Here is a 27,264-nt window from a genome sequence, read left to right as displayed (position 1 = left end):
CTTTTGATTGTCTAGATGTTCTATTGATGAGAATTTGAAACTTTCAAACAAAAATAACATCATACGGGAATGAAAGGCACAATAGATGAAATTTAAAATAAGCCTACAGAAGAAGATTTTAACAGGCAGAAAAAAGGATCAGTGAGCTACAGTACAGAGCATCTGAATTCAAATAGACAAAAGAATAGAGAAAAGTATGGAAAAATTTGAACAAGATCTCTGAGAACTGATTGACAACACAAAGCATACAAAACATTTACATCATGGGTGTCCCAAAGGGAGAAGAAAAGAAAAAGGGGGCAGATGGAATATTTGAGAAAATAATGGTCGAGAACTTTCTAACTCTTATAAGAGGCATTGATATCCAGGTTCAAGAAGTGAAACATATGCCAAACTGAATAAATCCAAATAGACCTATCCAAGACACATACTGTTCAGAATGTCAGCTGTCAAAGATAAAGGGAATTCTGAAACAGCAAAAGAAAAGTGATACATTACATACAAGGGGTGCCCAATAAGACTAAGTGACAGTTTCTCATCAGAAACCATGGAGGCAAGGAGACAGTAGTGTTATATATTCAAGATACTGAAAGAGAAAAATTGCCAGCCAAGAATGATCTATCTGGCAAACTGCCCTTCAAAAATGAGGGTGAGTTGAAGATACCGACTGCCGGTTTGAATGCATTTTGTCCCCCAAACGCCATTATCTTTGTGGTCTTGTGGGACAGACGTTTTGGTGCTGGTTAGATTTGCTTGGAATGTGCCCCACCCAGCTGTGGGTGGTGACTTTGGTGGGATACTCCCATGGAGGTGTGACCCCACCCATTCAGGGTGGGCCTTGATCAGTGGAGCCATATGAACGTGCTGGCTCAAGGAGATGGAACTGAGTGCAGCTGTGAGTGACGTTTTGAAGAGGAGCAAGCTTGCTAGAGAGGAATGTCCTGGGAGAAAGCCATTTTGAAACCAGAACTTTGGAGCAGACGCCAGCCACGTGCCTTCCCAGCTAACAGAGGTTTTCCGGACGCCATTTGCCATCCTCCAGTGAAGGTACCTGATTACTGATGTGTTACCTTGGACACTTTATGGCCTTAAGACTGTAACTGTATAGCCAAATAAACCCCCTTTTTATAAAAGCCAATCCATCTCTGGTGTTTTGCATTCTGCAGCATTAGCAAACTAGAACACCGACAGATCAGCAGAAGCTGAGAAAATTCATTAACAAGAGACCTGCCCTACAAGAAGTATTAAAGGGAGTCCTGCATGCTGAAAGGAAAGGACAGGAGAGACAGGCTTGTAGGAGAGTGTAAAAATGAAGATTATTGGTAAGGATACCTAAAAGAGTAAAAAGAGACAGAAGTAAGATACGATGTATAAAAACCAAAGGAAAAAAATGGTTGAAGTAAATACTACCTTTATGGTAATAATTGTGCCAGTTTGAGTGTATTATGTCCCCCGAAACGCCGTTATCTTTGAGTAATCTTGTGTGGACAGGGTTGATTAGATTGTAATTCTTTGAGTGTTTCCATGGAGATGCGCCCCACCCAACTGGGGGTGATGACTCTGATTGGATAATTTCCATGGAGGTGTTACCCCACCCATTCAGGGTGGGTCTAAATTAAATCACTGGAGCCATATAAATGAGCTGAAAAACAGAGGGAACTCAGTGCAGCTGAGAGTGACATTTTGAAGAGGAGCAACAGCCAAGAGGGACACTTTGAAGAATGCACAGAAGCTGAGGGACTAGCTGCAGATGAGAGACAGTTTAAAGATGGCTGTTGAAAGCAGACTCTTGCTCCAGAGAAGCTAAGAGAGGACAAACACCCCAAGAGCAACCAAGAGTGACATTTTGGAGGAACTGCAGCCTAGAGAGGAACATCCTGGGAGAAAGCCATTTTGAAACTAGAACTTTGGAGCACACACCAGCCACGTGCCTTCCCAGCTAACAGAGGTTTTCCGGACATCATTGGCCATCCTCCAGTGAAGGTACCCGATTGTTGATGACTTATCTTAGACACTTTATGGCCTTAAGACTGAAGCTGTGTAACCAGATAAACCCCCCTTTTTATAAAAGCCAATCCCTTTCTGGTATTTTGCATCCCAGCAGCATTAACAAACTAGAACAATAATATTAAATGTTAAAGGATTAAAGTCCCCAATCAAAAGATGCAGACTGGCCAAATAGATTTTTAAAAAGTATGAGCCATCTATATGCTTCTACAAGAGACTCACGTCAGACCAAAGAAACAAATAGGTTGAAAGTGAAAGGCTGGGAAAAGATATTCCAGGCAAACAGTATCCAAAATAAGCAAGGGTAGCTATACTAGTATTGGACAAAGTAGACTTTAAATGCAAAGCCGTTGTAAGAGACAAAGAAGGACATTATATATTAATAAAGGGGACAATCCACCAAGAAGAAATAATAATCCTAAATATATATATGCACCTAACCAGGGTGTCCCAAAATACATGAGGCAAACACTAGCAAAACTGAAGGGAGAAATAGATGTATATACAATATACAATATAAATAGTTGCAGACTTAAATGCACCATTCTCATCAATAGAACATCTAGACAGAGAATCAAAAAGGAAACAGAGATCTTGAATAATATGATAAATGAACTAGGCCTAAGAGACATACATAGAACACTGCATCCCAAAACCACTCTTAAATGATCAGTGGGTCAAAGAAGAAATCACAAGGGAAATTAGTAAATATCTCAAAACATAATTGCAGGTGTTTTAGTAGCTACATGATGGTTTAAGTCATTGGATCATGTACATAGAAAAAAATCTGTTGTGGAATTTTTCACCTGTGGAGGAAATAAAAATAAAATCTGTTGATTCTTTATTGTGAAAAAAAAAAAAATCTCTCATGGCAGTCAGATCCCCACCTATATCCAGACACAGAGACCCATGAAACATTCTCCAGGATAGATCATATGCTGGGGCACAAAATGGGCCTAAATAATTTTTAAAAGATTGAAATTATTCAAAGCAGTTTCTCTGATCTTAATGGAATGAAGCTGGAAATCAATAACCACCGAAGAACCAGAACTTTCACAATATATGGAGGTTAAACAACACACTCTTAAAATAATCAGTGGGTCAAAGAAGAAACTGCAAGAGAAATCATAAATGTCTGGAGACGAATGAAAACGAGAATACAACATATCAAAACCTATGGGATGCAGCAAAGGTGGTAATGAGAGGGAAATTTATAGCTCTAAATGCCTATGTTAAAAAGGAAGAAAAAGCTAAAACCAAAAACCTAACTGAACAGCTGAAGAAACCAGAGATGAGCAGTAAACTAGGCCTAAAGCAAGTAGAGGAAAAGAGATAACAAATATTAAAGCGGAAATAAATGAATTGGCAAACAAACAAAAAAAAACAATAGAGAATCAATAAAACCAACAGTTGATTGTTTGAAAAGATCAACAAGAATGACAAACCCTTAGGTAGACAACAAAGTGAAAAATAGAGAAGATGCAAATAAATAAAATCAGAAATGAGAAGGGGGTCATTACCATGGACCCCAAAGAAACAAAAAAGAATTATACACCATGATCAAGTGGGTTTTATCTCGGGTACACAAGGCTGACTTAACAAAAGAAAATCAATTAGTGCAGTACACCACACTAACAAATTGATGGAAAAGAACCATATGATCATCTTGATTGATGCAGAAAAGGCATTTGAAAAAATCCAGCATCCCTTCCTGATAAAACCATTTTGAATGATAGGAATAGAAGGAAACTTTCTCAACATGGTAAAGGGCATATATGAAAAACCCACAGCTAACATCATACTCAACGGTGAAATACTGGAAGCTTTCCTATTGAGATCAGGAACAGGACAAGCATGCCCACCATACCACAGTTATTCAGCATTGTACTAGAAGTTCCAACTAGAGCAATTAGACAAGAAAAACAAAAGACTTCCAAATTGGAAAGGAAGAAGTAGAACTTTCACTATTTGCAGATTATGGTCCTATATATAGAAAGTCCCAAAAAATCTACAACAAAGCTACTAGACCTAGTAAATGAGTCAGCAAAGTGGCAGGACACAAGATTAATACACAAAATCAGTTGTGTTTCTATACATTAGTAAACAGCAATCTGAGGAGGAAAGCAGGAAAAAAAATTCCATTTACAATAGCAACTAAAAGACTCAAATATCTAGGAATAAATTTAACCAAGAATATAAAGGACCTGCATTCAGAAAACCGCAGAGCATTGCTAAAAGAAATCAAAGAAGAACTAAATAAATGGAGGGGCAATCCGTGTTCATGGATTGGAAGACTAAATATTAAGATATCAATTCTACGCAAATTGCTATACAGATTCAGTGCAATTCCAATCAAAATTCCAACAGCCTACTTTGCAGAATTGGAAAAGCCAATTACCAAATTTACTTGGAAGGGTAACGGGCCCTGAGTAGCCAAAAACATCTTGAGAAAAAAAAATGAAGTTGCTGGACTCTCATATCCAGACTTTAAAGTATATTACAAAGCTACAGTGATAAAAACATGGTATCGGCATAAAGGTAGACATATTGATCGATCAAAGCAATCAAACTGAAGAGTTCAGAAATAGACCTCACATCTTTGGTCAATTGATTTTTGAAAAGGCTGCCAAGTCCACCCACTTGGGACAAAGCAGTCTCTTCAACAGATGGTGCTGGGAGAACTGGATATCTCTATACAAAAGAATGAAAGAGGACCCCTCTCTTACACCTTATACAACAATTAACTCAAATGAGTCAAAGACCTAAATATAAAAGCCAGAATCAAAACTCCTAGAAGAAAATGTAGGGGCTCATCTTCAAGATCTTGGGGTAGGAGGTGGTTTCTTAGACCTTATATCCAAAGCACAAGCAACAAAAGAAAAACTATATAAATGGGACCATCTCAAAACTGAATACTTTGGTGCTTCAAAGAACTTTGTCAAGAGGGTGAAAAGGCAGCCTGCTCAATGGAGAAAATATTTGGAACCCACACATGCAAAAGGTTTAATATCCAGGATATATAAAGAAATCCTACAACTCAACAATAAAAAGACAACCCAGTTAAAAAATGAGCAAAAGACATAAATAGACATTTTTCCAAAGAGGATATACAAATGGCTGGAAAGCACATGAAAAGATGAACAACATCACTAGCTATTAGGGAAATGCAAATCAAAACTACGAGATATTTCACACTTACTTGAATGGCTGCTTTTAGACAAACGTGTTGGAGAGGATGTGGAGAAATAGGAATACCTTTTCACTATTGGTGGGAATGTAGAATGGTGCCGCTGCTGTGGAAAAGTTTGGCAGTTTCTCAGGAAGCTAAATATAGAACTGCCATATGATCCACAATCCTGCTACTAGGTGTATACTCAGAAGAACTGAAAGCAGGGATGCAAACAGATGTTTGCACACTGATGTTCACAGCATTATTTACAATTGCCAAAAGATGGAAACAACCCAGATGTCTATCAACTAATGAATGGACAAAGAAAATGTGGTATATATATATATGATGGAATATTATGCAGCAGTAAGAAGAAATGAAGTCATAATGCATGTGACTGCATGGATGAACCTTGAGGACATTATGTTGAGTGAGTTAAGTCAGCACAAAAGGACAAATATTGTATGACCTCACTAATATGCAATAAATAGAACTAGCAAACTCATGGTGTTAATATTTAGAACATAGGTCACCAGCAAATAGGATGAGGCAGAGGATGGGGTGCTGATGCTTAATTTGTGCACAATATGTAAAGAGGTTGATTGTAAATGTTTGGAAGGTGATAGGAGCACATTACAGTGAGTGTAACTAACAGCGGTGACATGTGGGAGCCATTGTGGTTGAAAGGGGAAGTTCAGAGTTGTGTATGTCCCTAGAAGGAAAGCCAGAGGATGAAACATTAAACTATTTAACGTAGTGAACCCTCTTCAGGGTGAAAATATTCCAGAATTGATTGTGGTGATGTTTGCACAAATCTGAATATACTAGAAGACATTGATTGTTCACTTCAGATGGATTATATGGTACATGAATTTATCACAGTAAAACTACTTTAAAATATATGTACAATGAAAAATTTTTAAAAATTATATCACAATAAAAAATTACCAGTACTACTACTATGATTCTAGTATGCAGTTTAAGGCATTTTGCAGTTCTTTTTGACCACAGAATATAAGCCATAAGGGGGATTCATTGAAAATATTGCAGTTTATATGATTTCTCATAATTATATTCTCTATGTGGGTATGCCACCTGCATTAGAGTAAGGTTCACTTATTTCCATTTATTTTCTTTTTTTGGGGGGGTGGATTAGTTTTATCCCTTTTGTTATTTAATTCTAATTTTCAATATTTTCATTTTTAACTTTTTAAATTTTCTTGATTTTGTTTTCGTCTTCCACTGTTTCTTTTTTGAGGATAAAATATAATTTGGGTTATGCATTCTCTTATCAGGAACACAATTGAGCTTGCTCTTTTTTTTTTTTTTTTTTTGCCATCTTTCTGTCATTTTCATTTTTTCCTTGAGCTGTTTTTTTTTTAATCCTTTGTCCATTTTTCTTTTAGTTTTCTGAAGTTTTTAGGAGCCCTGTATATTAAAAATATTAGTCTTTTTTGCATATGATATTACTTGCAAGTATTTTCCTAGTTTATTGTATATATGTGTTTTCAACTCTTTCTCTTTTTCTTTCTTTTCTAATGCATAGATTTTTATTTTATTGAGGCTAAGTTTACCAGTTTTTTCCTTTATTACTTCTGGATTTTGATTATTGGTCAGGGAAGTTTTCCCCATTCTTAGGTTACAAATAAATAAATATGTTTTCTTCATGCAACAGCCCGACAGTCTTTAAATCTTAGCACCTTTATGTTTTAATATTGCTCTCCTTTTTCAGATTTTTCCTGGTTATTTTTGCTTGTTTGTTCTTCCATATGAACTTCATAATCAACTTGTCTAACTCTTAAGAGAACAAAAATTACATGATGTTTTTATTGGGATTGCATTAAATGTCTGAATTAGCTTAAAGAAAATTGACATGGTTATGAGATTGAGTTTTCCTATCCAAGAACATAAATGTGAATTTCCATTTGTTCAACTGTACCTTTTATGCCCTTCTAGGAGTATTTTAAAGTTTTTCACCTAGAGGCCTAACCTCTTGTTATATTTATGGCTAGGTGTTTTTAATTTTTTTTTTTTATTTTAAAAGGGAGGTCTTTTCTTCCATTACCTTTTAATTGTATATCATTTGTATAAATGAAGGCTTTTGATTTGGGTGTGTTGATTTTATGTCTTGCTATTTTACTAAATTTTCTTGTAGTTTCTCCTTTGATCCTTTGGGTTTTCCAGACATATCTTATCACTAAAAGGAAAGAGTTTTGTCTTTTTAAAATGCTTTTGTTTAAATTTCTGTAATCCAGTTGCCTTGTTAATATCTTCAAAACCATGTGAAATGATAGTAGAAATAGAAGGTATTCTTGGTCCTGACATTAGCAGGAATCTCCTTAGTGTTATATTATCAATTATAATTGGTTTTTGTGTAAGGAGGTGTGTGTGTGTAGTCATGTTAAGGAAACTGCTATAAATTCCTGTTTGTGTTTTTATCAAATAATGGGTTGAATTTTATCTGATGGGTTTTTGGCATCTGTGGAGGTAATCATGGTGTTGTTTTCCCCAGATATATTAATACAGTGAATTCTATTGGTGGGTTTCCTAATCTTCCTCCATCCTTGCATAGTCTTAAGTTAGGATATATTGCCTTTTTAATACAATTGGATTATGTTTGTCAATATTCTATTTAATATTTTATATCAATATTTATAAGTGAGATTAGTCTTTCATTTTCCTTTTTGTGTGTGCGCTGTCTCTGTAAGGTTTGGTATTGATGTTATTCTCCACAACAAACAAACAAACCCATAGCTAACCTAAGAAAAAAGAGAAAACACAAAACACACAAATAAGAAATGAAAATGGGAAAATAATCTCCAAAACATAGGAAACTTCTTTAAAATCATAAGACTATTTGGTTCAATTGTATACAAATAATTTTGAACACCTAGATGAAATGGATTGTCTAGGAAAATCCAACTTACCAAAACTATCCCTACAGAGTTAGAATTTGTGGGGAAATTCTAAAAATCAGATAATCCTATTGTTCAATCCCAGAATTCAATAAATTCAGTTAATTTATTCCAGATCATAGGAGGATCCAAGATGGTGGATTAGGAGAGACAGAACAAAATACTTCTCCGTGAAAAACACTAGATAAAAGACAAAAAGTGCTCCAGGATACCAGTTCCAGCATTTCATCGGCTAGACAAGGTCTGCTAAATCCATAAGGACTGTGCACTTGGTGAAACCTAGAGTCTGCGTTCAGAAACGAATGAGTGAGGCTGCTGGGGAAACAGCAGCCACATCAAGGCCAGGAGAAACTGGGGGTTGGTGTTTGGAGATGAATTAGTTTACAAGCCCCCAAAACAGCTGCAGATCTAGCAGCAAGAGCCGCACAGTCGAGCAAGGTGGGGACTGCCTTCCCCACCCTGGACATCTGCCTCAGTATCTGGTGTGGGCGATACCCTTTTGCACACCCACAGCTAACTGTCCCAGAGCTAGGAAGGCAGAGGTCCGCAGAAGGGGGGAATTACCACACCCCATACAGCCGTCTTCTCAGCAGTCTGGGAATGCCCCTGTACTGCACTGCAGCCGAGAGTTTTCTAGGATATTCTGCTTGCCTGTGATGTTGTGCAGTCTTCCCTCTGCAGAGGCCCACGGAGGGCATGATGTGGGGCGGGGTCCTGCATGGAGGTCCCACAGGCCGTACACAAATCCCAGGGACTCGTGGGCCTGCAGTAGAGAGAGACTGTGGGGAGTCTGAGCTGAAGGGTTGGACTTGTGCAATAGCTTTAAGTCTCCGGGAACAGCTGGGAGAACTGAGCTTAAAGCTGCCTTCCATCCCTAACTGCACAGAGCTGGCTACACCAACTGCACACAGAAATCTGGTGTACTGATTGGACCCCACGAGATTCAGACCCCCACTCGCCGCACAGACGAAGTTGGGGAGAGCTGGCTTGAGGGTAATAGGTGGCTCAGGGGCGCCGTCAGCTGGTAAGTCAGATAAAGTGCACTTCACAAAGCTTCAGCTCTGACAAATTATAGATAATTGTTCAAATAAGCCTGCATATCCTAAAAGAACCCTATCAAGATAAGCAAATGTCAAGAGACCAAAAACAACAGAAATTTTAAAGCATATGAAGAAACCAGAAGATACGGATAACCCAAACCCAAACACCCAAATCAAAAAATCAGAGGAGACACAGTACTTGGAGCAATTAATCAAATAACTAAAGACAAACAATGAAAACATGGCACAGGATATAAAGGACATGAAGAAGACCCTAGAAGAGCATAAAGAATTTTCAAGACTAAATAAAAAATAGATGATCTTATGGAAATAAACTGTTGATCAAATTTGAAAGATTCTGGATACACACTAGATGAGAGGAAGCTGAGGAAAGAATAAGTGAACTGGAAGAATGCAGAATGGAAAGTGAAAGTACAAAAGAAAGAATGGAGAAAAAATTTAAAAAATCAAAATGGATCTCAGGGATATGATGGACAACATAGAGTGCACAAATATAAGAATCATTGCTGTTCCAGAAGGGGAAGAGAAGGTAAAGGTCTAGGAAGAGTATTCAAAGAAATTCTTGGGGAAAATTTCCCAACCCTATTAAACAACATAAATACACAAATCATAGGTGCCCAGTGAATTCCAAACAGAGTAAATCCAAATAAACCCACTCCAAGACATTCTGATCAGATTGTCAAATGCTGAAGAGAAAGAGCAAGTTCTGAAAGCAGCAAGAGAGAAGCAATTCACCATATACAAGGGAAACAACATAAGACTAAGTAGTGACTACTCAGTGACCACTATGGAGGTGAGAAGGCAGTCATATGACATATTTAAAATTCTGAGAGAAAAATTGCCAACCAAGAATTCTTTATCCAGCAAAGCTCTCCTTCAAAATTGAGGGAAAGCTTAAAATCTTCACAAACAAATGCTGAGAGAATTTGCTAACAAGAGACCTGCCCTCCTCGAGATACTAAAGGGAGCCCTACCAGCAGAGAAACGAAGGAGAGAGAGGTATGGAGAAGGGTTCAGAACTAAAGAGATTTAGTAAGGGTACGTTAAAGGAAATAGAGAAAGGGAAAAAATGTATCTGACAAACATAAACCAAAGGATAGGATGGTTGATTCAAGAAATGCTTTCACAGTAATAACATTGAATGTGAATGGATTAAACTCCCCAATTAAAAGATATGGATTGGCAGAATGGATTTAAAAATATGAACCATCAATACATTGCTTGCAAGAAACTCATCTTAGACTCAGGGACACGAAGAAATTGAAACTGAAAGGATGGAAAAAATATTCCATGCAAGCTAAAGACAAAAGAAAACAGGAATAGCAATATTAATCTCAGATAAAATAGACTGTAAATGTGAGGATGTTACAAGAGACAAAGAAGGTCACTATATACTAATAAAAGGGACAATTCAATAAGAAGAAATAACAATCATAAATGTCTATGCACTTAATCAAGGTGCCCCAAATTCATGAGACAAACATTGGCAAAATTGAAGGAAGCAATAGATGTTTCCACAATAATTGTGGGAGACTTCAATACATTACTCTCTCCTATAGATAAATCGACCAGACAGAGGACCAATAAGGAAATTGAAAACCTAAACAATCTGATAAACGAATTTGAATTAACAGACATATATAGAACATTACATCCCAAATCACCAGGATACACATTCTTCTCTAGTGCTCATGGAACTTTTGCCAAAATAGATCATATGCAGGGCCATAAAACAAGCCTCAATAAATTTAAAAAGATTGACATTACTCAAAGCACATTCTCTGACCACAATGGAATGTACTTAGAAGTCAGTAACCATCAGAAACTTAGAAAAGTCACAAATACCTGGAGGTTAAACAAAACACTCCTAAACAATCAGTGGGGTAAAGAAGAAATAGCAAGAGAAATTGCTAAATATATATAGATAAATGAAAATGAGAACACAACATATCAAAACTAATGGGATGCAGCAAAGGCGGTATTGAGGGGGAAATTTATAGCTCAAGTCCATACATTAAAAAGGAAGAAAGAGCTAAAATCAAAGAACTAATGGAACAACTGAAGAAGCTAGAAAATGAACAGCAAACTAATCCTAAACCAAGTGGAAGAAAAGAAATAAGGATTAAAGCAGAAATAAATGACATAGAAAACAAACAGACAAACAAAAACAGAATAAATAACACCAAAAGTTGATTCTTTGAGAGGATCAACAAGATTGACAAGACCCTAGCTAGACTGACAAAATCAAAAAGAGAAAAGACTCAAATAAAGAAAATAATAAATTAAAGAGGCAACATTACTGCAGATCCTGAAGAAGTTTTAAAAATTAGAAGAGGATGCTATGAACAACTGTATGCCAACAAACTAGATAATGTAGAGGAAATTGACAATTTCCTGGGAACACATGAACAACCTCAACTGACCAGAGAAGAAACAGAAGACCTTAACCAACCAATCACAAGCAAAGAAATCCAGTCAGTCATCAAAAAGCTTCCCACAAATAAATGCCCAGGGCCACCTGGCTTCTGAGGGGAATTCTACCAAACTTTCCAAAAAGAACTGACACCATCTTACTTAAACTCTTTCAAAACATTGATGAAAATGGAACACTACCAAACTCATTTTATGAAGCTAACATCACTCTAATACCAAAACCAGGTGAAGATGCTACTAGAAAGGAAAACTACAGGCCAATCTCCCTAATGAATAAAGACGCAAAAATTCTCAACAAAATACTTGCAAATTGAATCTAAAGACTCATTAAAAAATCATACACCATGACTAAGTGGGGTTCATTCCAGGTATGCAACGATGGTTTGGCTTAAGAAAATCAATCAATGTAATACAACACATTAACAAATCAAAAGAGAAAAATCGAATGATCATCTTAGTAGATGCTGAAAAAGCATTCGACAAAATCCAGTATCCTTTTTTGATTAAAAAACACTTCAAAAGGTAGAAATTGAAGGAAACGTCCTCAATATGATAAAGGGTATATATGAAAAACCCACAGCCAGCATAGTACTCAATGGCAAGAGACTGAAAGCCTTCAGGTATGAGACAAGGATGCCTGCTGTCACCACTATTATTCAACATTGTGCTAGAAGTGCTAGCCAGAGCAATCCAGCAAGACAAAGAAATAAAAGGCATCCAAATTGGAAAGGAAGAAGTAAAACTCACATTATTTGCAGATGATATGATCTTATATCTGGAAAACCCTGAGATATCGACAGCACAACTAACTGAACTAACAAATTTAGCAAAGTACTGGGATAGAAGATTAATGTACATGTCAGTAATATTCCTTTCACTAGAAATGACCTAATTGAAGAGACACTCAATAGCAACTAAAAACATCAACTACCTAGGAATAAACTTAACCAAGGATGTAAAAGACCTATACATAGAAAACTACACAACTCTACTAAAAAAAAGGGGGGGGGACCTAAAAAGATGGAAAAATATTCTTTGTTCATGGATAAGAAGGCTAAATGTCATTAAGATGTCAATTATACCCAAACTGATCTACAGATTCAATGCAATTCCTATCAAAATTCCAGCAACCTTCTTTGCAGACTTGGAAAAGCTAGTTATCAAATCTATTTGGAAGGGGAAGATGCCTCGAATTGCTAAAAGCATTCTTAAAAAAGAAAAACGAAGAGGGAGGACTTACACTTCCTGACTTTGAGGCTTAGTATAAAGCCACAGTAGTCAAAACAGCATCGTAATGGCACAAAGATAGACATATCAATCAATGGAATCTAATTGAGAATTCAGAGATAGACCCCCAGATCTACAGTTGACTGATCTTTGTTAAGGCCCCCAAAACCACTGAACTGGGACATAATGGTCTATTCAACAAATGGAGCTGGAAGAGCTGGATATCCATATCCAAAAGAATGAAAGAGGACCCCTACCTCACAACCTACACAAAAACTAGCTCAAAATGGATTAAGGACCTCAATATAAGAGACAGTACCATAAAACTCCTAGAAGATAATGTAGGGAAACATCTTCAAAAGCTTATATTAGGAGGCCACTTCCTAGACTTTACACGCAAAGCACAAGCAACAGAAGAAAAAATAGATAAATGAGAACTCCTCAAACTTAAAATCATCTGGATCTCAAAGGAATTTGTCAAAAAAGGTGAAGAGACAGCCAACTCAATGGGAAAAAATTTTTGGAAACCATGTATCTGACAAAAGACTGATATCTTGCATATATAAAGAAAGCCTACAACTCCACGACAATAGTACAGACAGCCCAATTATAAAACGGGAAAAAGATATGAAAAGACAGTTCTCTGAAGAGGAAATATGAATGGCTAAGAAACACATGAAAAAATGTTCAGCTTCACTAGCTATTAGAGAGATGCAAATTAAGGCCACAAATGAGATACCATCTCACACCACTTAGAATGGCTGCCATTAAACAAACAGGAAACTACAAATGCTGGAGAGGATGTGCAGAAATTGGGACTCATTCATTGTTGGTGGGACTGTATAATGGTACAGTCACTCTGGAAGACAGTCTGGCATTTCCTTAGAAAACTAGATATAGAGTTACCCTTTGATCCAGCAATTGCACTTCTCGGTATATACCCGGAAGATCGGAAAGCAGTGACATGAACAGATATCTGCACACCAATGTTCATAGCAGCAATATTCACAACTGCCAAGAGATGGGAACAACCCAAATGTCCTTCAACAGATGATTAGATAAACAAAATGTGGTATATACACATGATGGAATACTACGCGGCAGTAAGAAGGAACGATGTCGTGAAACATATGACAACATGGATGAACCTTGAAGACATAAGCTGAGCAAAATAAGCCAGGCACAAAAAGAGAAATATTGTATGTTACCACTAATGTGAACACTGTGAAAAATGTAAAATAAATGGTTTATATTGTAGAATGTAGGGAACTTAGCAATAGGCAGCAAATAGTGAAGGGGGAACGATAATCTAATAAGAACAGATAAGTTATGGAGGGTAAACTTTATGTTCTGGGAATGCTCAGGAACGACTATGGTTTGTTAATTTCTGGTAGGAATAAGTTCGCAGAAACGTAGTTACTTTAGGTTATTTGTTTTTCTTATTCCTTTGTTGGGTTATAGTCTGTTTATTTGCTTGGGGTAGGGTAGGAACATGTTGGAAGTAATGTAGTTATTTTAGGTTATTTTTTTTTCTCATTCCTTTGTTTTGGTTTTGTTTGAAATGTTTTTTGCTTTTTAAATTTTTTGATAAAGTTAAAAAAAACAATGAATGCATGTGAAAAAAAAAGTAAATGAACAAAGAGAGGAGGAGGGGAATGGAATGTTTTGGATGTTCTTTTTTATCCTAATTTTTGTTTTATTTTCTGGAGTAATGAAAATGTTCAAAGACTGTGGTGACCAATGCACAACTATGAAAAACTGATTGTACACTTTGAGGGATTGTATGTTATATGAGTATATCTCAATAAAATTGCATTAAAAAAGGCAATCCACAGAATGAGAGAAAATATTTGCAAATGATACTTCTGATAAGGGTTTAATATTCAGAAGATATAAAGAACTCCAACAGCTCAGTAATAGAAAAGACAACCCAATTTAAAAATGGGCAAAGGACTTCAGTAGACATTTCTCCAAAGAAGATACACAAATGGCCAACAAGCATATGAAAAGGTGCTCAACATCATTAGCCATTAGGGAAATGCAAATCAAAACCACAATGGGATGCCACTTCACAACCACTGGGATGTCTATAATAAAGAAAAAATCAGAAAATAATAATGGTTGACAAGTATTGGAGAAACGGGAACCCTCATACATTACTTGTGGAAATATAAAATGGTGCAAATGCTGTGGAAAACAGCTTGGCATGCAGTTCCTCAAAAAGTTAAATATAGAATTACCATATGACTACTCCTAGTACACAGCCAAAAGAATTGCAAACAGGGATTCAAACAGATACTTGCATACTAATGTTCCTAGCAACATTATTCATGATAGCCAAAATGTGGAAACAACCTGTATCCATCAACAGATCAAGGGATAAACAATGCAGTATATACAAACAATGGAATATTATTTGACCACGAAAGGAATGAAGTTTTGAAAACGCTACAACATAGATGAACCTTGAAGACATTATACTAAGTGAAATAAGCCAGACATAAGAAGGACAAATATTGTATTGCATCATATCTAGAATGATAAGATCCACAGAGACAAAAAGTGGGTCAGAGGTTACCAGGAACTGTGGGGAAGAGGCAATAGGGAGTTATTGCTTAATGAGTACAGTTTCCATCTGGGGTGATGAAAAAGATTGAGTAATCAATGGTGGTGATAGTAGCACAACAATGTAAAAGTAATTAATGCCACTGAATTGTACATTTAAAAAGAGTAAAAATGGCCTATTTTATATATTTCCACAATAAAATTAACTTTAAAAAGATAAAAAAAATTATTGCAGAGCAATGAAAAAGAAGGCAAACTTTCAAAAATCCAGCTTGATTGTTTATTATTCATTCATTCACTTGAAAGTTCTGTTTTTTTTTTCCTCTTTCCCAACACTTAATTTCTTGCTTTTATGTTTATTAATTCCTTCTACTCCCTTATGGTTTTCTTTGTTGTTATTTTTCTTGCTTTCTTGAGTTGCCTATTTTTTTCATTTTTATTGATATAAGTATTTAATGCAGTGATATTTCCTCAACACATTGTTGAAGCTGTGTCCATAGATTAAATGTCTTGTTTTCATTATTGTTACTTTTAGAAATTTATGTAATTTCATTCCTATTTCTCCTTGAACCAAAAAGCTTGATATTTTTCTTTTATTAATTTCCTGTTTTATTACATTGTAGATAGAGAATGTGGTATGTATTATTTGTAATTTTTGGAATACGAAGGGCTTTTTGTGGTATTAAAGATAGCCAGTTTTCAGACTTGTCCCATATGCACTTGAAAAGATGTGTTCTCTGTTGTTGGGTTCAAGTTTGATATGTTTCTAGCATCTACCATATTAAATTTTTTAGATCTTGATGTCTATATCATTTATTAATTTTTTGTTCACTGGATCTGTCTTGGACTGAGGGAGGGGTGTTAAAGCCTCCTGTGATTAGTGTGTTTATCTGTTTTTCCCTGTATTTCCTGTAACTTCTGCTTTTGTAAAGGTGGCCGCTGTATGGTTTGATGAATACATTTTCATAACTGTTATCTCTTTTATTGTGAATTTTAGCCTTTAGCACGAATAAATGGTCCTTCTTTGGCTTTGGGTAACATGTTAGGCCTGAATGTTTGTCAGATAAGATCACAACCCTGTTTTCTGTGTATTTTCATTTGCCTGGTATTTCTTTGCCTATCCTTTTATTTTTAATGTTTCATAGCTGTAGAAGCCTGCTTGCAAAAGCCTTTTAATGACTGTTTTAAGCCCATTTAAACAGAATAAGTCAGTTTATTCATACAGCTGATAAATTTGATCTCCATTTTCTCATATTGTTTTATGTTACAGTTCTATATTTTATGTTATATTTCTTTTTATGGGCATTTTCTACTTACTGTCTGTCTTCCATTCTTAAAGAGTGATATTCCATGGGAAAATACTTGCCAGGTCCCTACTTCCCTTATTTTAAATGGGAAAAATTATCATGTGTTACATGAAGTTCTAAATTTTCAACCAATGTCCTCAAATATAACTGATACACAGTAAAATGCCTATATATAAGTAACATGTCACCCAACACATACCACCTTAGGAAGTAAAGTTAATGGTTTCCTGGGGACCGAGTAATCAGTATGGTTGTTAAACAGTTGCCTTGAATGCAATAACATGGTCTCCTATTTTCTGAGACACACATAACTCACGCTTTTCAACACACTGACCAACATGACTTTCTACCAGTTGGATTTGGAATGTAACTCAAAACTTTTCTTACATATCTACAATATATTTTATTTAAAATGTTGTATTGCACTTTGGGGATTAAATATTAATTTTCCCATATAAATGTCAATTGAAAACCAGGGTATTGAGGGATGTGTAGATTCTATAAAGTTTTGCAGTGTTAAAAACTAATAACCAAAACAAAATCCTAATAAATATTCTACCAAGAAAATGTTAACTGGAAAGATATTCTGATGGGATCTACAAAAGCTGTATTTTGATCTGACAATTACCAACATAACTGATAGATATAATACCCTTAGTCCCCTCTTTTTTTAGAGATTGCCTATAATAAGCAATAATGAAATTAGCTAGGAATTCTCTTCCCTTTCCCCTTAGCATCTAATTTAAAATAGTAACCTTCATTGACAGCTTGTTTGCCATAGGTTCCTTAATTGGCATACTATTTTTCTTTTCTAGTTTGCATGCATTTTATTTCTCCCCAATACCATCCTGTTTTCAACACTTTGCAAAGTTGACATTCATTTGTTCTCTCTTATATTCATTTGTTCTCTCTTATATTTGTACATTTAATCACAATCATTGACCATGCTAGATTTCACTAAGTTAAACAGTCCCAGTCTTTATCTTCTGTCTTTCCTTCTGGTGTCATAAAGACCCCTAACCTTCCTCTTTCAACCTACTCACAGACATCTTTGTTCACTGTACTTACAGTATTGTGCTACCATCACACAGTATTGTGCTATCCATTTCTGGATCTATACAGTCAATTCTCTTGAACATTCTCTACTCCTTCAGCATCAAATGCTTGATAACTACCCTCTTTCAATATCCTGATATCTTCATTTCTATACTCTTATCCAAACCTCTCTCTCCTGTCTTTTCCTAGTCTGTAGCACTCTCCTTAGTGTTTCTTGTAGCATATGTCTCCTGTTCACAAACTCTCTCAGTATTTGTTTATCTGAGGATATTTCAAACTCTCATTTTTGAAGGACAGTTTTGCTGGATATAGGATTCTTGGTAGTTTTTCTCTTTCAGTATCTTGAATATATCATACCACTGCTTTCTTGCCTCCATGGTTTCTGCTGAGAGATCTGCACTTAGTCTTCGCTTCCCTTGTATGTGATGGATTGCTTTTCTCTTTCTGCTTTCAGAATTCTCTCTTTGTCTTTGACATTTGAAAATCTGATTAGTAAGTGTCTTGGAGTAGGTCTGTTTGGATCAGTTCTGTTTGGGGTACGCTGCACTTCTTGGACCTGTAATTTTATATCTTTCATAAAAGTTGGGAAATTTTCAGTGATTATTTCCTCTATTATTCTTTCTGCCCCTTTGCCCTTCTCTTTTCCTTCTGGGACACTATAACACATACATTTATGCACTTCATGTTGTCATTCAGTTCCCTGAGACCCTGCTCATATTTTTCCATTCTTTTCCCTATTTGTTCTTTTGTGTGTAGGATTTACGATATCCTGTCCTCTAGTTCACTAATCCTTTCTTCTGCCTATCCAAGTCTGCTGTTGTATGTCTCCATTGTGTTTTTCATCTCTTCTATTTTGCCTTTCATTCCCATAACTGCTGCCATTTGGTTTTTCAAGCTTATGAATTCTTCCTTATATTTGCCCAATATCTTCTTTATATCCTTCATCTTTTTTGTCACATTTTCTTTTAACTTGTTGATTTGACTTAGAAGATCTGTTTGAACATCTTTAATTAGTTGTTTCAATTGCTGAATCTCAGTTGAGGTGTTAGTTTGTTCCTTGGACTGGGCCATGTCTTCGTGTTTCCTGGTGTGGCTCATGATTATTTGCTATCTAGGCATCTGATTTTCTTGATTAGTTTATTCTGGAGGTTGTTTTTGCTCTTTTGCCTAGGATTTCCTTGTTGGTTATCTCTGAGCTCTGTCTTTTCTTTGTTTCTCTCACTGACCAGTTGTCAGACTGGCTCTGCCCCTCAGTCTTCCCCCCAATAATCAGGTGCCCACTGTGGCCTGCCACAGAGATGAGAGGTAGGCACTGGGCATCCCAGCAAGTTCACTGTGTGTGGTATTACAAATCTGCTGGCTTCCAGTGGTGCTTTGTTTTCCACTGGCCAGCAAGACCTGGGTTTGTTTTAGACCCCTGCTTTAACAGTTGGGTCATCTGTATTTCTCAGCCAAAACAGGGCTGGGTTTCCATACAGGGCATGTAGACCAGCTCCTGTGGTCTTAAGAAAGGGTCTGGAGCATTTTTAAAAAAGTGTTTCAATTCCCTTGTACCTTCTGGTGCATTGTTTGGTAACTTAATCATCCTCGTAGGCTGCTTTGCCTCTGAGCACAGGCTGCATCTACACAGGTGAGTTGAAACTGCAGGATTCCTATGCCCTCACTTTGCCAACAAAAATCTGGCTCAATGTGGAGCTACACCTGTGGCAAAGTACTTCCTCAGCTGACTCAGCACTCCAGCTGTCCCCAAGGCAAGGAATAGCCAGTGGCTATTCCTTTACCTCCCATCATTTAGTCCTCAAGTGTGGGGGAAGGGCTTTCAGACCCGGGGCTGGATACACAGTCTCTTTCCAAGTTTTCTCAGTAACTTTGTCCCTCACTGACCTGAGTCTTGAAATGTCCTCCCACATCCCCTGGGTCTTCAAATGGTGGGGGTATGTCTCATTGCTGTGAGAGATTTTGTAGACTGTGTCCCTTGTGGGTGAGGTCCCATCTGCTGATTCTGTGCCTTTCCCACACTGACAACAAGTGAGGGGGAGGGGAAAGGACCAGCTGGTCTGAGACAGAAGAGTCCTACTGATACTTCTTCTCTTTCTTCAATTCGTCATTTGCAGGGTCCTTTTCCAGACTATATCCTTCTAGAGAGTTTCAAACAATTGTCCTTTTTTTGAATCTCTGGAGAGAAGTTTTCAGTAGCTGTTTACATCGCCATGTTGATGACATCACCCTTAATTGGCATACTTTCTATATGCTTCCTCTCTCTTCTTTGCTGTATTATATTGCCAGTATATAATAATTATATACTGTTCTGTCACCTTTACCTCCCATCATTTAGTCTTAGTTCTGTAGTTAAATATACTCACCTGTGCCAATAACCTTTTGGTTTCTGAAGTTCATTCTCCAGGCAACTTCTTAGAAAGGTCTCGTGTAACAATGCATGTCTTGGATTCTTCCATATTGCAAACTGTAGACTTTACTCTTCAAGGTCGGTTTGTCTAGATAGAAACTCTTTGGCTCACATTTTATTTCTTTGAATGTCTTAAATACGTAGCTACACTATCTTATGGTAGGAGCGTTGCTGATGAAAAGTCTGATGCCAATATTATTTTCTTTTCTTTGTAAGTGACTTCTAGGGAGGGCAGGGGCAGGGGGAGTGGATGCCCAAAGCATTTTTTTTTAACTCCATAATTTTATTTAGAATATATTTCTTTGTTGTCCATTCTAGCCCAGATATCCCTGGTACATGGTGTACCTTTCAATATGTTGCTTCAGGTCTTCCCCTGTTCTACTCCCCACCCCCAATACCCACTCCCAGGAAATGTTTTTTGAATTTATAATTTTTAGAATTTTGCTGCTTTCATTTTCTTTTTCAGGGGCTGCAATTATCATTATCATCTGTCAGATCTTTTGTCAATCTCCTTTGTCATTTTCTCTCAAATCCTTTTTATTTGTTTGATTTTTTTCTTTTTTTTTTTTTTTTCATTTCCTTCCTGCCTGCCCTCTGTTTTCTGGGATGTTTCTTCACTTTTGTATTCCTTCTACCTTACTCATCATTTCTGAAATGATTTTCTAAAGGTTTTTTTTTTTTTTTTTTTGAGTACTTTCAACTCTCTTTTCACATGCTCCCAATATTCTGTCATCTCATCTTTCAGCTTTTCTATTTCTGATGTATGGTGTCTTTTATAGTTTCCATGGTTTTCTTAAATAATTTTATCTCATTTTGGAATAGTAGATTATAATTTTGACCTACTTTATGGACATTGTTTTTATTTTGCACCTTCATTGTTGGTTGGTATATTTTTTTCAATTCATTTTCCTTAAGAATCAGTGTATGAGGTTCATTTGTGATCCTTTCTGTTGCTTGTGTTAAATGAGGTGGCCTTCTGCCTGCTTTTAGGGGGAATATACTGTACAACAGATAGGCAGTGAACTTTCTTAGCTTCACTGCTTACTGTCCTTCCTTTGACATTATCTTGAAGTACTAACAAAACATGGCATCTCTATGTAACCCCCTCCCCATTTCTGAGATCTGCATCCCCAGGTTCCACCTCCCTGACCCCAATGTTCTTGCCCTGTTCGGTATAGATTCTGTTCCCAGCATTTCCTTTTCTTTTGTTGTCTTCATTAGTTATCTCTTTCTGGAAAGGAATTTGTGTGAGCAATTACTGGGCTCCTTGAGGGCTTGTGCCTCTGCAGTGCTGTTCTGCTTTCACCGATGGTCCTCAGCTCTGTCACTGAGAATTCCTTTCAGAGTGGGGCCTTCTCTTGGAGGAGAATGCTTGTTGGTGTTTTGGGATATGTGGATCCTAATGTTTTTGGTGCTTCCACTTACTTTCTGGAGTTTATGGCAATACCTAATTTCCTAGTTCTGTTGTTGAAGATGTTGGCTGTAGGGTTTTTCCTTTGCTATCCTAGTGGCCCTGCCTGTTGTCAAGAGGGATTTTGTACAGATTAAACGTACACTACCATCGTGATTCTGCCTGCTAAATGCCTACAGGAGGTGGAAGTGCCTAACTCCAGGCAGGATGCTCCATGTGTTAGGTAACTCAGAGACTTGGTGATGGTCATGCAGCACCAGAAGGACCATTAGGAAAATTTCTGAAACAAAATTTTAAAGCTGAAGACATGATCCATATTGTCATAGTTACTGAAGCCCTCAGCTTGCCTACCTTTTTCTTCTGTCTATGCCTGACTATTATAGGAATTACATAGCACAGTTGCAAAAAAAAAAAAAAAAAAAAAAAAAAGTCTGTAACATAAACAAAACAAAATAAATTCTCTGTCCGCCTTACTGGTATATAGACCAACCCCAGGGATGCAGGCTGGGGTGGAGGAGCCCGAAACACATTGCTAGCTGCAGGCTTTGGTTGCATGTACAGGAATGGGCCCAGGGCCACAGGTCAGAAGACACCATCACTCTACAAAAAGTGTACGTGTGAGAAATACCAGAACTGTCGGAACTGGACATCTTGCTTTGGTTAGAGACAGGTCGCAGGTATTCTTGATATCTTAATAAATTAATAATTAGACGTGGCTATTTGGATCATAAGTTATACAAAAGGAACTGAAGTGTAAACTCCACTCTAAAATATGCTATTAAAGAGAAGAGCAGAAGGTTGGAAATAGAAAGCCTGCCCCGCCCCCCTTCTCTAGTATTTGAAGCTGTTGCCTCTGTCTAATTCATTGCAAGGAAGCAAAGGCATTTGTGACATGTGGGGCATTAAACCTACCTTGATAGGTCTTTCCAGTTCTTTCCTTGTAAACCTCATCACAATGAGTCCTAGAATCGTCAAGCCATAAAATAGCCATGCAGCAAAACTGAAGTAATTGACTAATGAGTTTATGTCGCCAGGGATGATATAAATGGTAGCTATGATACCCTAATAGAAAGAAAAATGAATTCTTAGGTCTTTAGTATGTAAAAACACAATCATTTCATAGAAAACTGAAGTAGTTTTTTCTTGTGGATATATGGTTTAGCATGAAAAAACTTCCTATCTACCCCTTTATATTTGGGCTATAGTTGGTGTTCTCTTTGAAGCCTCACAGAAAGGCCTTGGAAATTTGGAAAATTTGTGAATAAATGTGATTTTCAGCAGAGAGAGAGAGAGAAAAAAAAAAAAAACACCACCAAAATCAAACATACAGATATATAACCAACTACTTAATTATCAATTTTCCTTGCAGATGGTTTTCATCCTGGGAAAGGGCCCTGCACTATGAAACAACGGCTGTCTAGGTCCAGTCTTGGGGTGGGGTCGGTGCTGGCATTTAGTGCCCCGAGGCTCGGGATGTGGTTTTCCCTCAGTGCCCGGGACAGTTGCTCACATCCGAGGACTACCCCAACCAAGAATCGCCTGTTGGGGGACAGCGGAAGGGCTTGACTGCACAGCAACCCCGTCTTCTACAGCACGGAACCATAATGGAAGCTACTGTCAGTGACTACCTTGAAAAATGCCTCATCCTCCTTCCCTGTGAGCTAGTGGGTTCCTATAGTTTGTTACCAGGGCCCCAGAACAGACAAATGTATGTGTAAGAAATACAGAAGGCACGAGGCATGAGCTTGGAAGGTCAAACAGTGTCTTTCCAGAACAAACTGAAAACAAGGAAGTGGAAGTCAGGTGCTGTGCCGGTTTGAATGTATTGTGTCCCCCAAACGCCATTATCTTTGTAGTCTGTGGGACAGACGTTTTGGTGTTGGTTAGATTTGCTTGGAATGTGCCCCACCCAGCTGTGGGTGGTGACTCTGCTGGGATACTCCCATGGAGGCGTGGCCCTGCCCATTCAGGGTGGGCCTTGATCTGGGGAGCCATATAAACGTGCTGACTCAAAGAGACTGGACAGAGTGCAGCTGTGAGTCACGTTTTGAAGAGGAGCAAGCTTGCTAGAGAGGAACGTCCTGGGAGAAAGCCGTTTTGAAACCAGAACTTTGGAGCAGACGCCAGCCATGTGCCTTCCCAGCTAACAGAGGTTTTCCAGACACCATTGGCCATCCTCCAGTGAAGGTACCTGATTACTGATGTGTTACCTTGGACACATTATGGCCTTAAGACTGTAACTGTGTAGCCAAATAAACCCCCTTTTTATAAAAGCCAATCCATCTCTAGTGTTTTGCATTCCGCAGCATTAGCAAACTAAAACAGGTACATTGTTGAATTATCATTTGGGCTTATTATACACTCATTTCTCCTTCTAATTTACTCTCTAAACCGAGGCCCCCACTGCCTTTAAGGTGGGTATTTTCATAGAGTTCATACGTACGAGGAAGATGATGGCAGGGGCTGGAGTTAGGCGCTTGACACTGATGTAAGACAGCACTTTTAGCATGTGGCCTTCCCGGCCTGCCACGTAAATGAGTCTGAAAAAAAAATATATGGAAGTCAGTGGGTGAGACTGCAGGCCGTTCCAGCATCACTGAACAAGTGCATCGTGAGGCCTCAGAAAAGGAACTGGCCTCCCCAGGTAGGAGTCTGGCCTCTGGAGGGGAGTGAATTTGGAGAATGAAGCAAGCTGGTTAAATGCCCCTGAGAGGAGGGCATCCCGGTGCTGTGGGGTCGTAAAAGCAGGGAGACCGTGGGATTGGGTGAGAGGCCCTTTCAAGGAATTAGCTGATCTGAACCTCAAAGTTGGCAAAGAACAAATGTAAAACAGCCCAAGGCCACTGTGACACCTTGGGCATCCAGCAGCAGAAGACACAGACATGCAGATGAAGGGCGAGACCACAGCCTCAAACAAGTGGCTTAGTTTCCCCCAAGAACTCCTGATAATGCAGTAATCTGAGAGACTATGTTTAAATGTTAAAGAGAGAAAAAAGAAAGAACAAAGAACTAAATAGGGTTTCTAAAAAAAGAAAATTTTACAGTGATTATAAGTTTAATGAACAGGTAAATTAGATAGAAGTAAAAAAATAAGTTAAAAGCCAAATCTGAGTATGAAGCACAGAGATGGAAAATGTAGACAAGAAAGAAAAAGAAGAAACAAAAGGAGAAGCTCACATACATGGAATGGGGTGAAGCAAATTCAAGGAAGAGCAAAGAGCATTACAGAATCGGGAAACAATGTAAGCCTTTACCCTGAACCCAATTCTAGGCAAGATAAATAAAACATACCCAGATATAAGCACTGTAATGGAAGAAAAAAATCAGACAGAAAATCTTAAGTGCTACTGAACTTAATAGGTTAACTACAGAATTAGGACAATCAAAACCATAGCAGACCTGTCATGAAAACAGTATTTTCAAAGTGATGAGGGGAAGTGATTTTCAGATAAAAATTCAATCTAGCTAAACTATCACCCAAGACTACAGGCAAATACGTTTCCAGGTAAACAATGACTCTCCATCCCTACCGGAAACTATTAAATGGTCTACTCCGGCAAAAACATAACTCAGAAGAAGATGACTGCATGAAGCAATGTTAAGGAGAAAGCAGTAAAATATGTTGGTATGTGTAAGTATTGGATTTCTTCTTCATAATGATAAGCTTTGTTTTGGAGGAGAGGGCTTATAAACAGGCTGCAACTAATACACTAGACAAGAGGGAGGCGAGTTGAGACACTGATGGACTAGAGGTATTTAGGTTAAATTTCAAGAATAGAAATATAACTTCCACATTCAGAAGAAAAAAAATTTTTAAATAAGATTTTTTTTTATCAAGAAAATACAAAACTGTATGTTAAAAATTAATCCGCTGTATCTTTAATCACATTAAATGTGAGCAAAGTAAGCTTGCCTGGGTGCTGACTCTTGAGCTGCATTTGTTAAAAGATCCACAAGCTAAAGCCCAAAATCAAAAGGTTAAAGGTAAAAGGGATGGAGGTAGGAGAGGCAATTACCAAAAATAGCAGCCTAAAGACAGTGACGAAGCAATATCAATATCAGACAAAATAGAATTTAAGTCCAAAAGAGTGAACATTCCTACTCAAAAAAGGAACAGTCCATCCACCAAGGCAATATAAAAAAATATAAAAGCAGGAACCCTTCCTTGAAACACAGAAGGCAAAAATTGATACAGAGTGGAAGAGTTCAACAGAACTCTGTACAATATTGAGTTGATATCTACACAATATTTGATGATGATATCAAAATCTAAAAGTAATAGGATACACATTTGCAAACCCATAGGAAACATTTATAAAAATTGCAGTAAGCCACAAAAGAAGCCCTAAGAACGCCAAAGGATTGTTATCATAAAGATCACACATGCCAACTATAATGCAATAAAATTAGAAGTCAGGGATACAGAGGCCAAAAAGGCCCATCTATTTATAACTACATATTTGAACTTTGAAAGGACATAAACATGGTATTAACTTAATTCCCAGAACTAGTCAGTGAAACGGGGAAAGGGTGTGGGTAGGAGGACGGGAGACTCAGACACATGATGCTGCTGAGAAATAACTGTTCAAATTCCATCAATTAATATATAAATTCATGCAAGCAGAATGCAAGCAGGACTTTTTCTGGAACTTGAAAAAAGTACTGTCAAGCTGAAATGCTAAAAATGCAAGAAGTCTGTCAATGGGAGCACTAGTCCTACCAGGTTGTTTTGTTTTTTTTTTTTAAAGTAGCATTTATTTATTTATTTATCATTAACATGTATACACAATAGTGATAACTTTCAAAGTACACTTTAACAAGTAGTTAGAAAATTTCAAAGAATATCATGTGCCACAGTTCCACAACTTCAGATATTTCCATTATTGAAAAATATAACAGGCATTCTGAAAAGTGTTAACTTTCGATGTACAAGCAGTTATATAAGTAATTTCAAAACAAGCAGTTATATGAGCAATTTCAAAAACTGTTATGGATTGCAGTTCTACAGTTTCAGTCCTTTCCTTATTTTGCAATATAGGGTATATAAAGAAAGGTGAAGACTCAAAGCACAATTCAGTGAATAGCTATAGAGCAAATCTCAAAGAATGTTATAGGTACAGTTCCAACCATGTCATTTACCTCCTTCCAGCTATTCCAAAACCCCAGCATCTAAATATATATATATATTTATATAAAGTTTCAGTATTCATAGACCTTTGCTAAATCTAATCTTGTTTGTTGCTACCCCTTCCTCTCACTTAATCTCTTTCTCCATCTTCTGGGATGTCTAGGCAGTGACCACCCTAACTTGTTCATATTGAAAGGGGGTGTCGACAGTATGGGGAAGGGGCTGCATCTGATTGTTGTTCTTAAAGAGGCTATTGCCTCTGGGTTTTAGGACTTGTCTGGCATAGCTCTGGTGGATTTAAGTTTCTGAGACATAAAACTTAGCAAGTGAATATTGTATAGAACTCAGGTAGGGACCTAGATATTTGGGGACCACTTTTGGTAAGGGCTTGGCATACTGTGGCCATTTGGGATGTCTAGCTGGAGCTTACATAAGTGAAACCTCCAGGATAGCCTCTTGACTGTACTTGGGATCCCTCAGCCACAGTGACCTCAGCTTGTTACCTTTCTTCCCGAACCCCCTTTGGTGAAGTAGGCATTTTCAATCCCTTGCTTCCAGGGCCTAGCTCATTCCTGGAT

The 27,264-nt window shown here is 37.4% G+C and overlaps 1 protein-coding gene across 3 annotated transcripts in view; it reads right to left on the bottom strand.

Annotated features, from left to right (window-relative positions):
• Nucleotides 1–27,264, bottom strand: part of SLC7A9 (solute carrier family 7 member 9) — a 47,949-nt gene that overhangs the window by 8,014 nt on the left and 12,671 nt on the right. For all 3 annotated transcript variants that reach the window (XM_037820346.1, XM_037820345.1, XM_037820348.1), the window contains 2 exons: nucleotides 24,002–24,098; nucleotides 22,471–22,620 (listed from right to left, as the gene is read on the bottom strand). In XM_037820346.1, coding sequence (XP_037676274.1) covers nucleotides 22,471–22,620; nucleotides 24,002–24,098 — 247 coding nt within the window. The remainder of the gene's footprint in view (nucleotides 1–22,470; nucleotides 22,621–24,001; nucleotides 24,099–27,264) is intronic.

The sequence above is a fragment of the Choloepus didactylus genome, chromosome 27 (assembly GCF_015220235.1).
Source record: "Choloepus didactylus isolate mChoDid1 chromosome 27, mChoDid1.pri, whole genome shotgun sequence".
Classification (NCBI taxonomy): Eukaryota; Metazoa; Chordata; class Mammalia; order Pilosa; family Megalonychidae; genus Choloepus; species Choloepus didactylus.
This window is presented reverse-complemented; position numbering and strand designations above follow the sequence as displayed.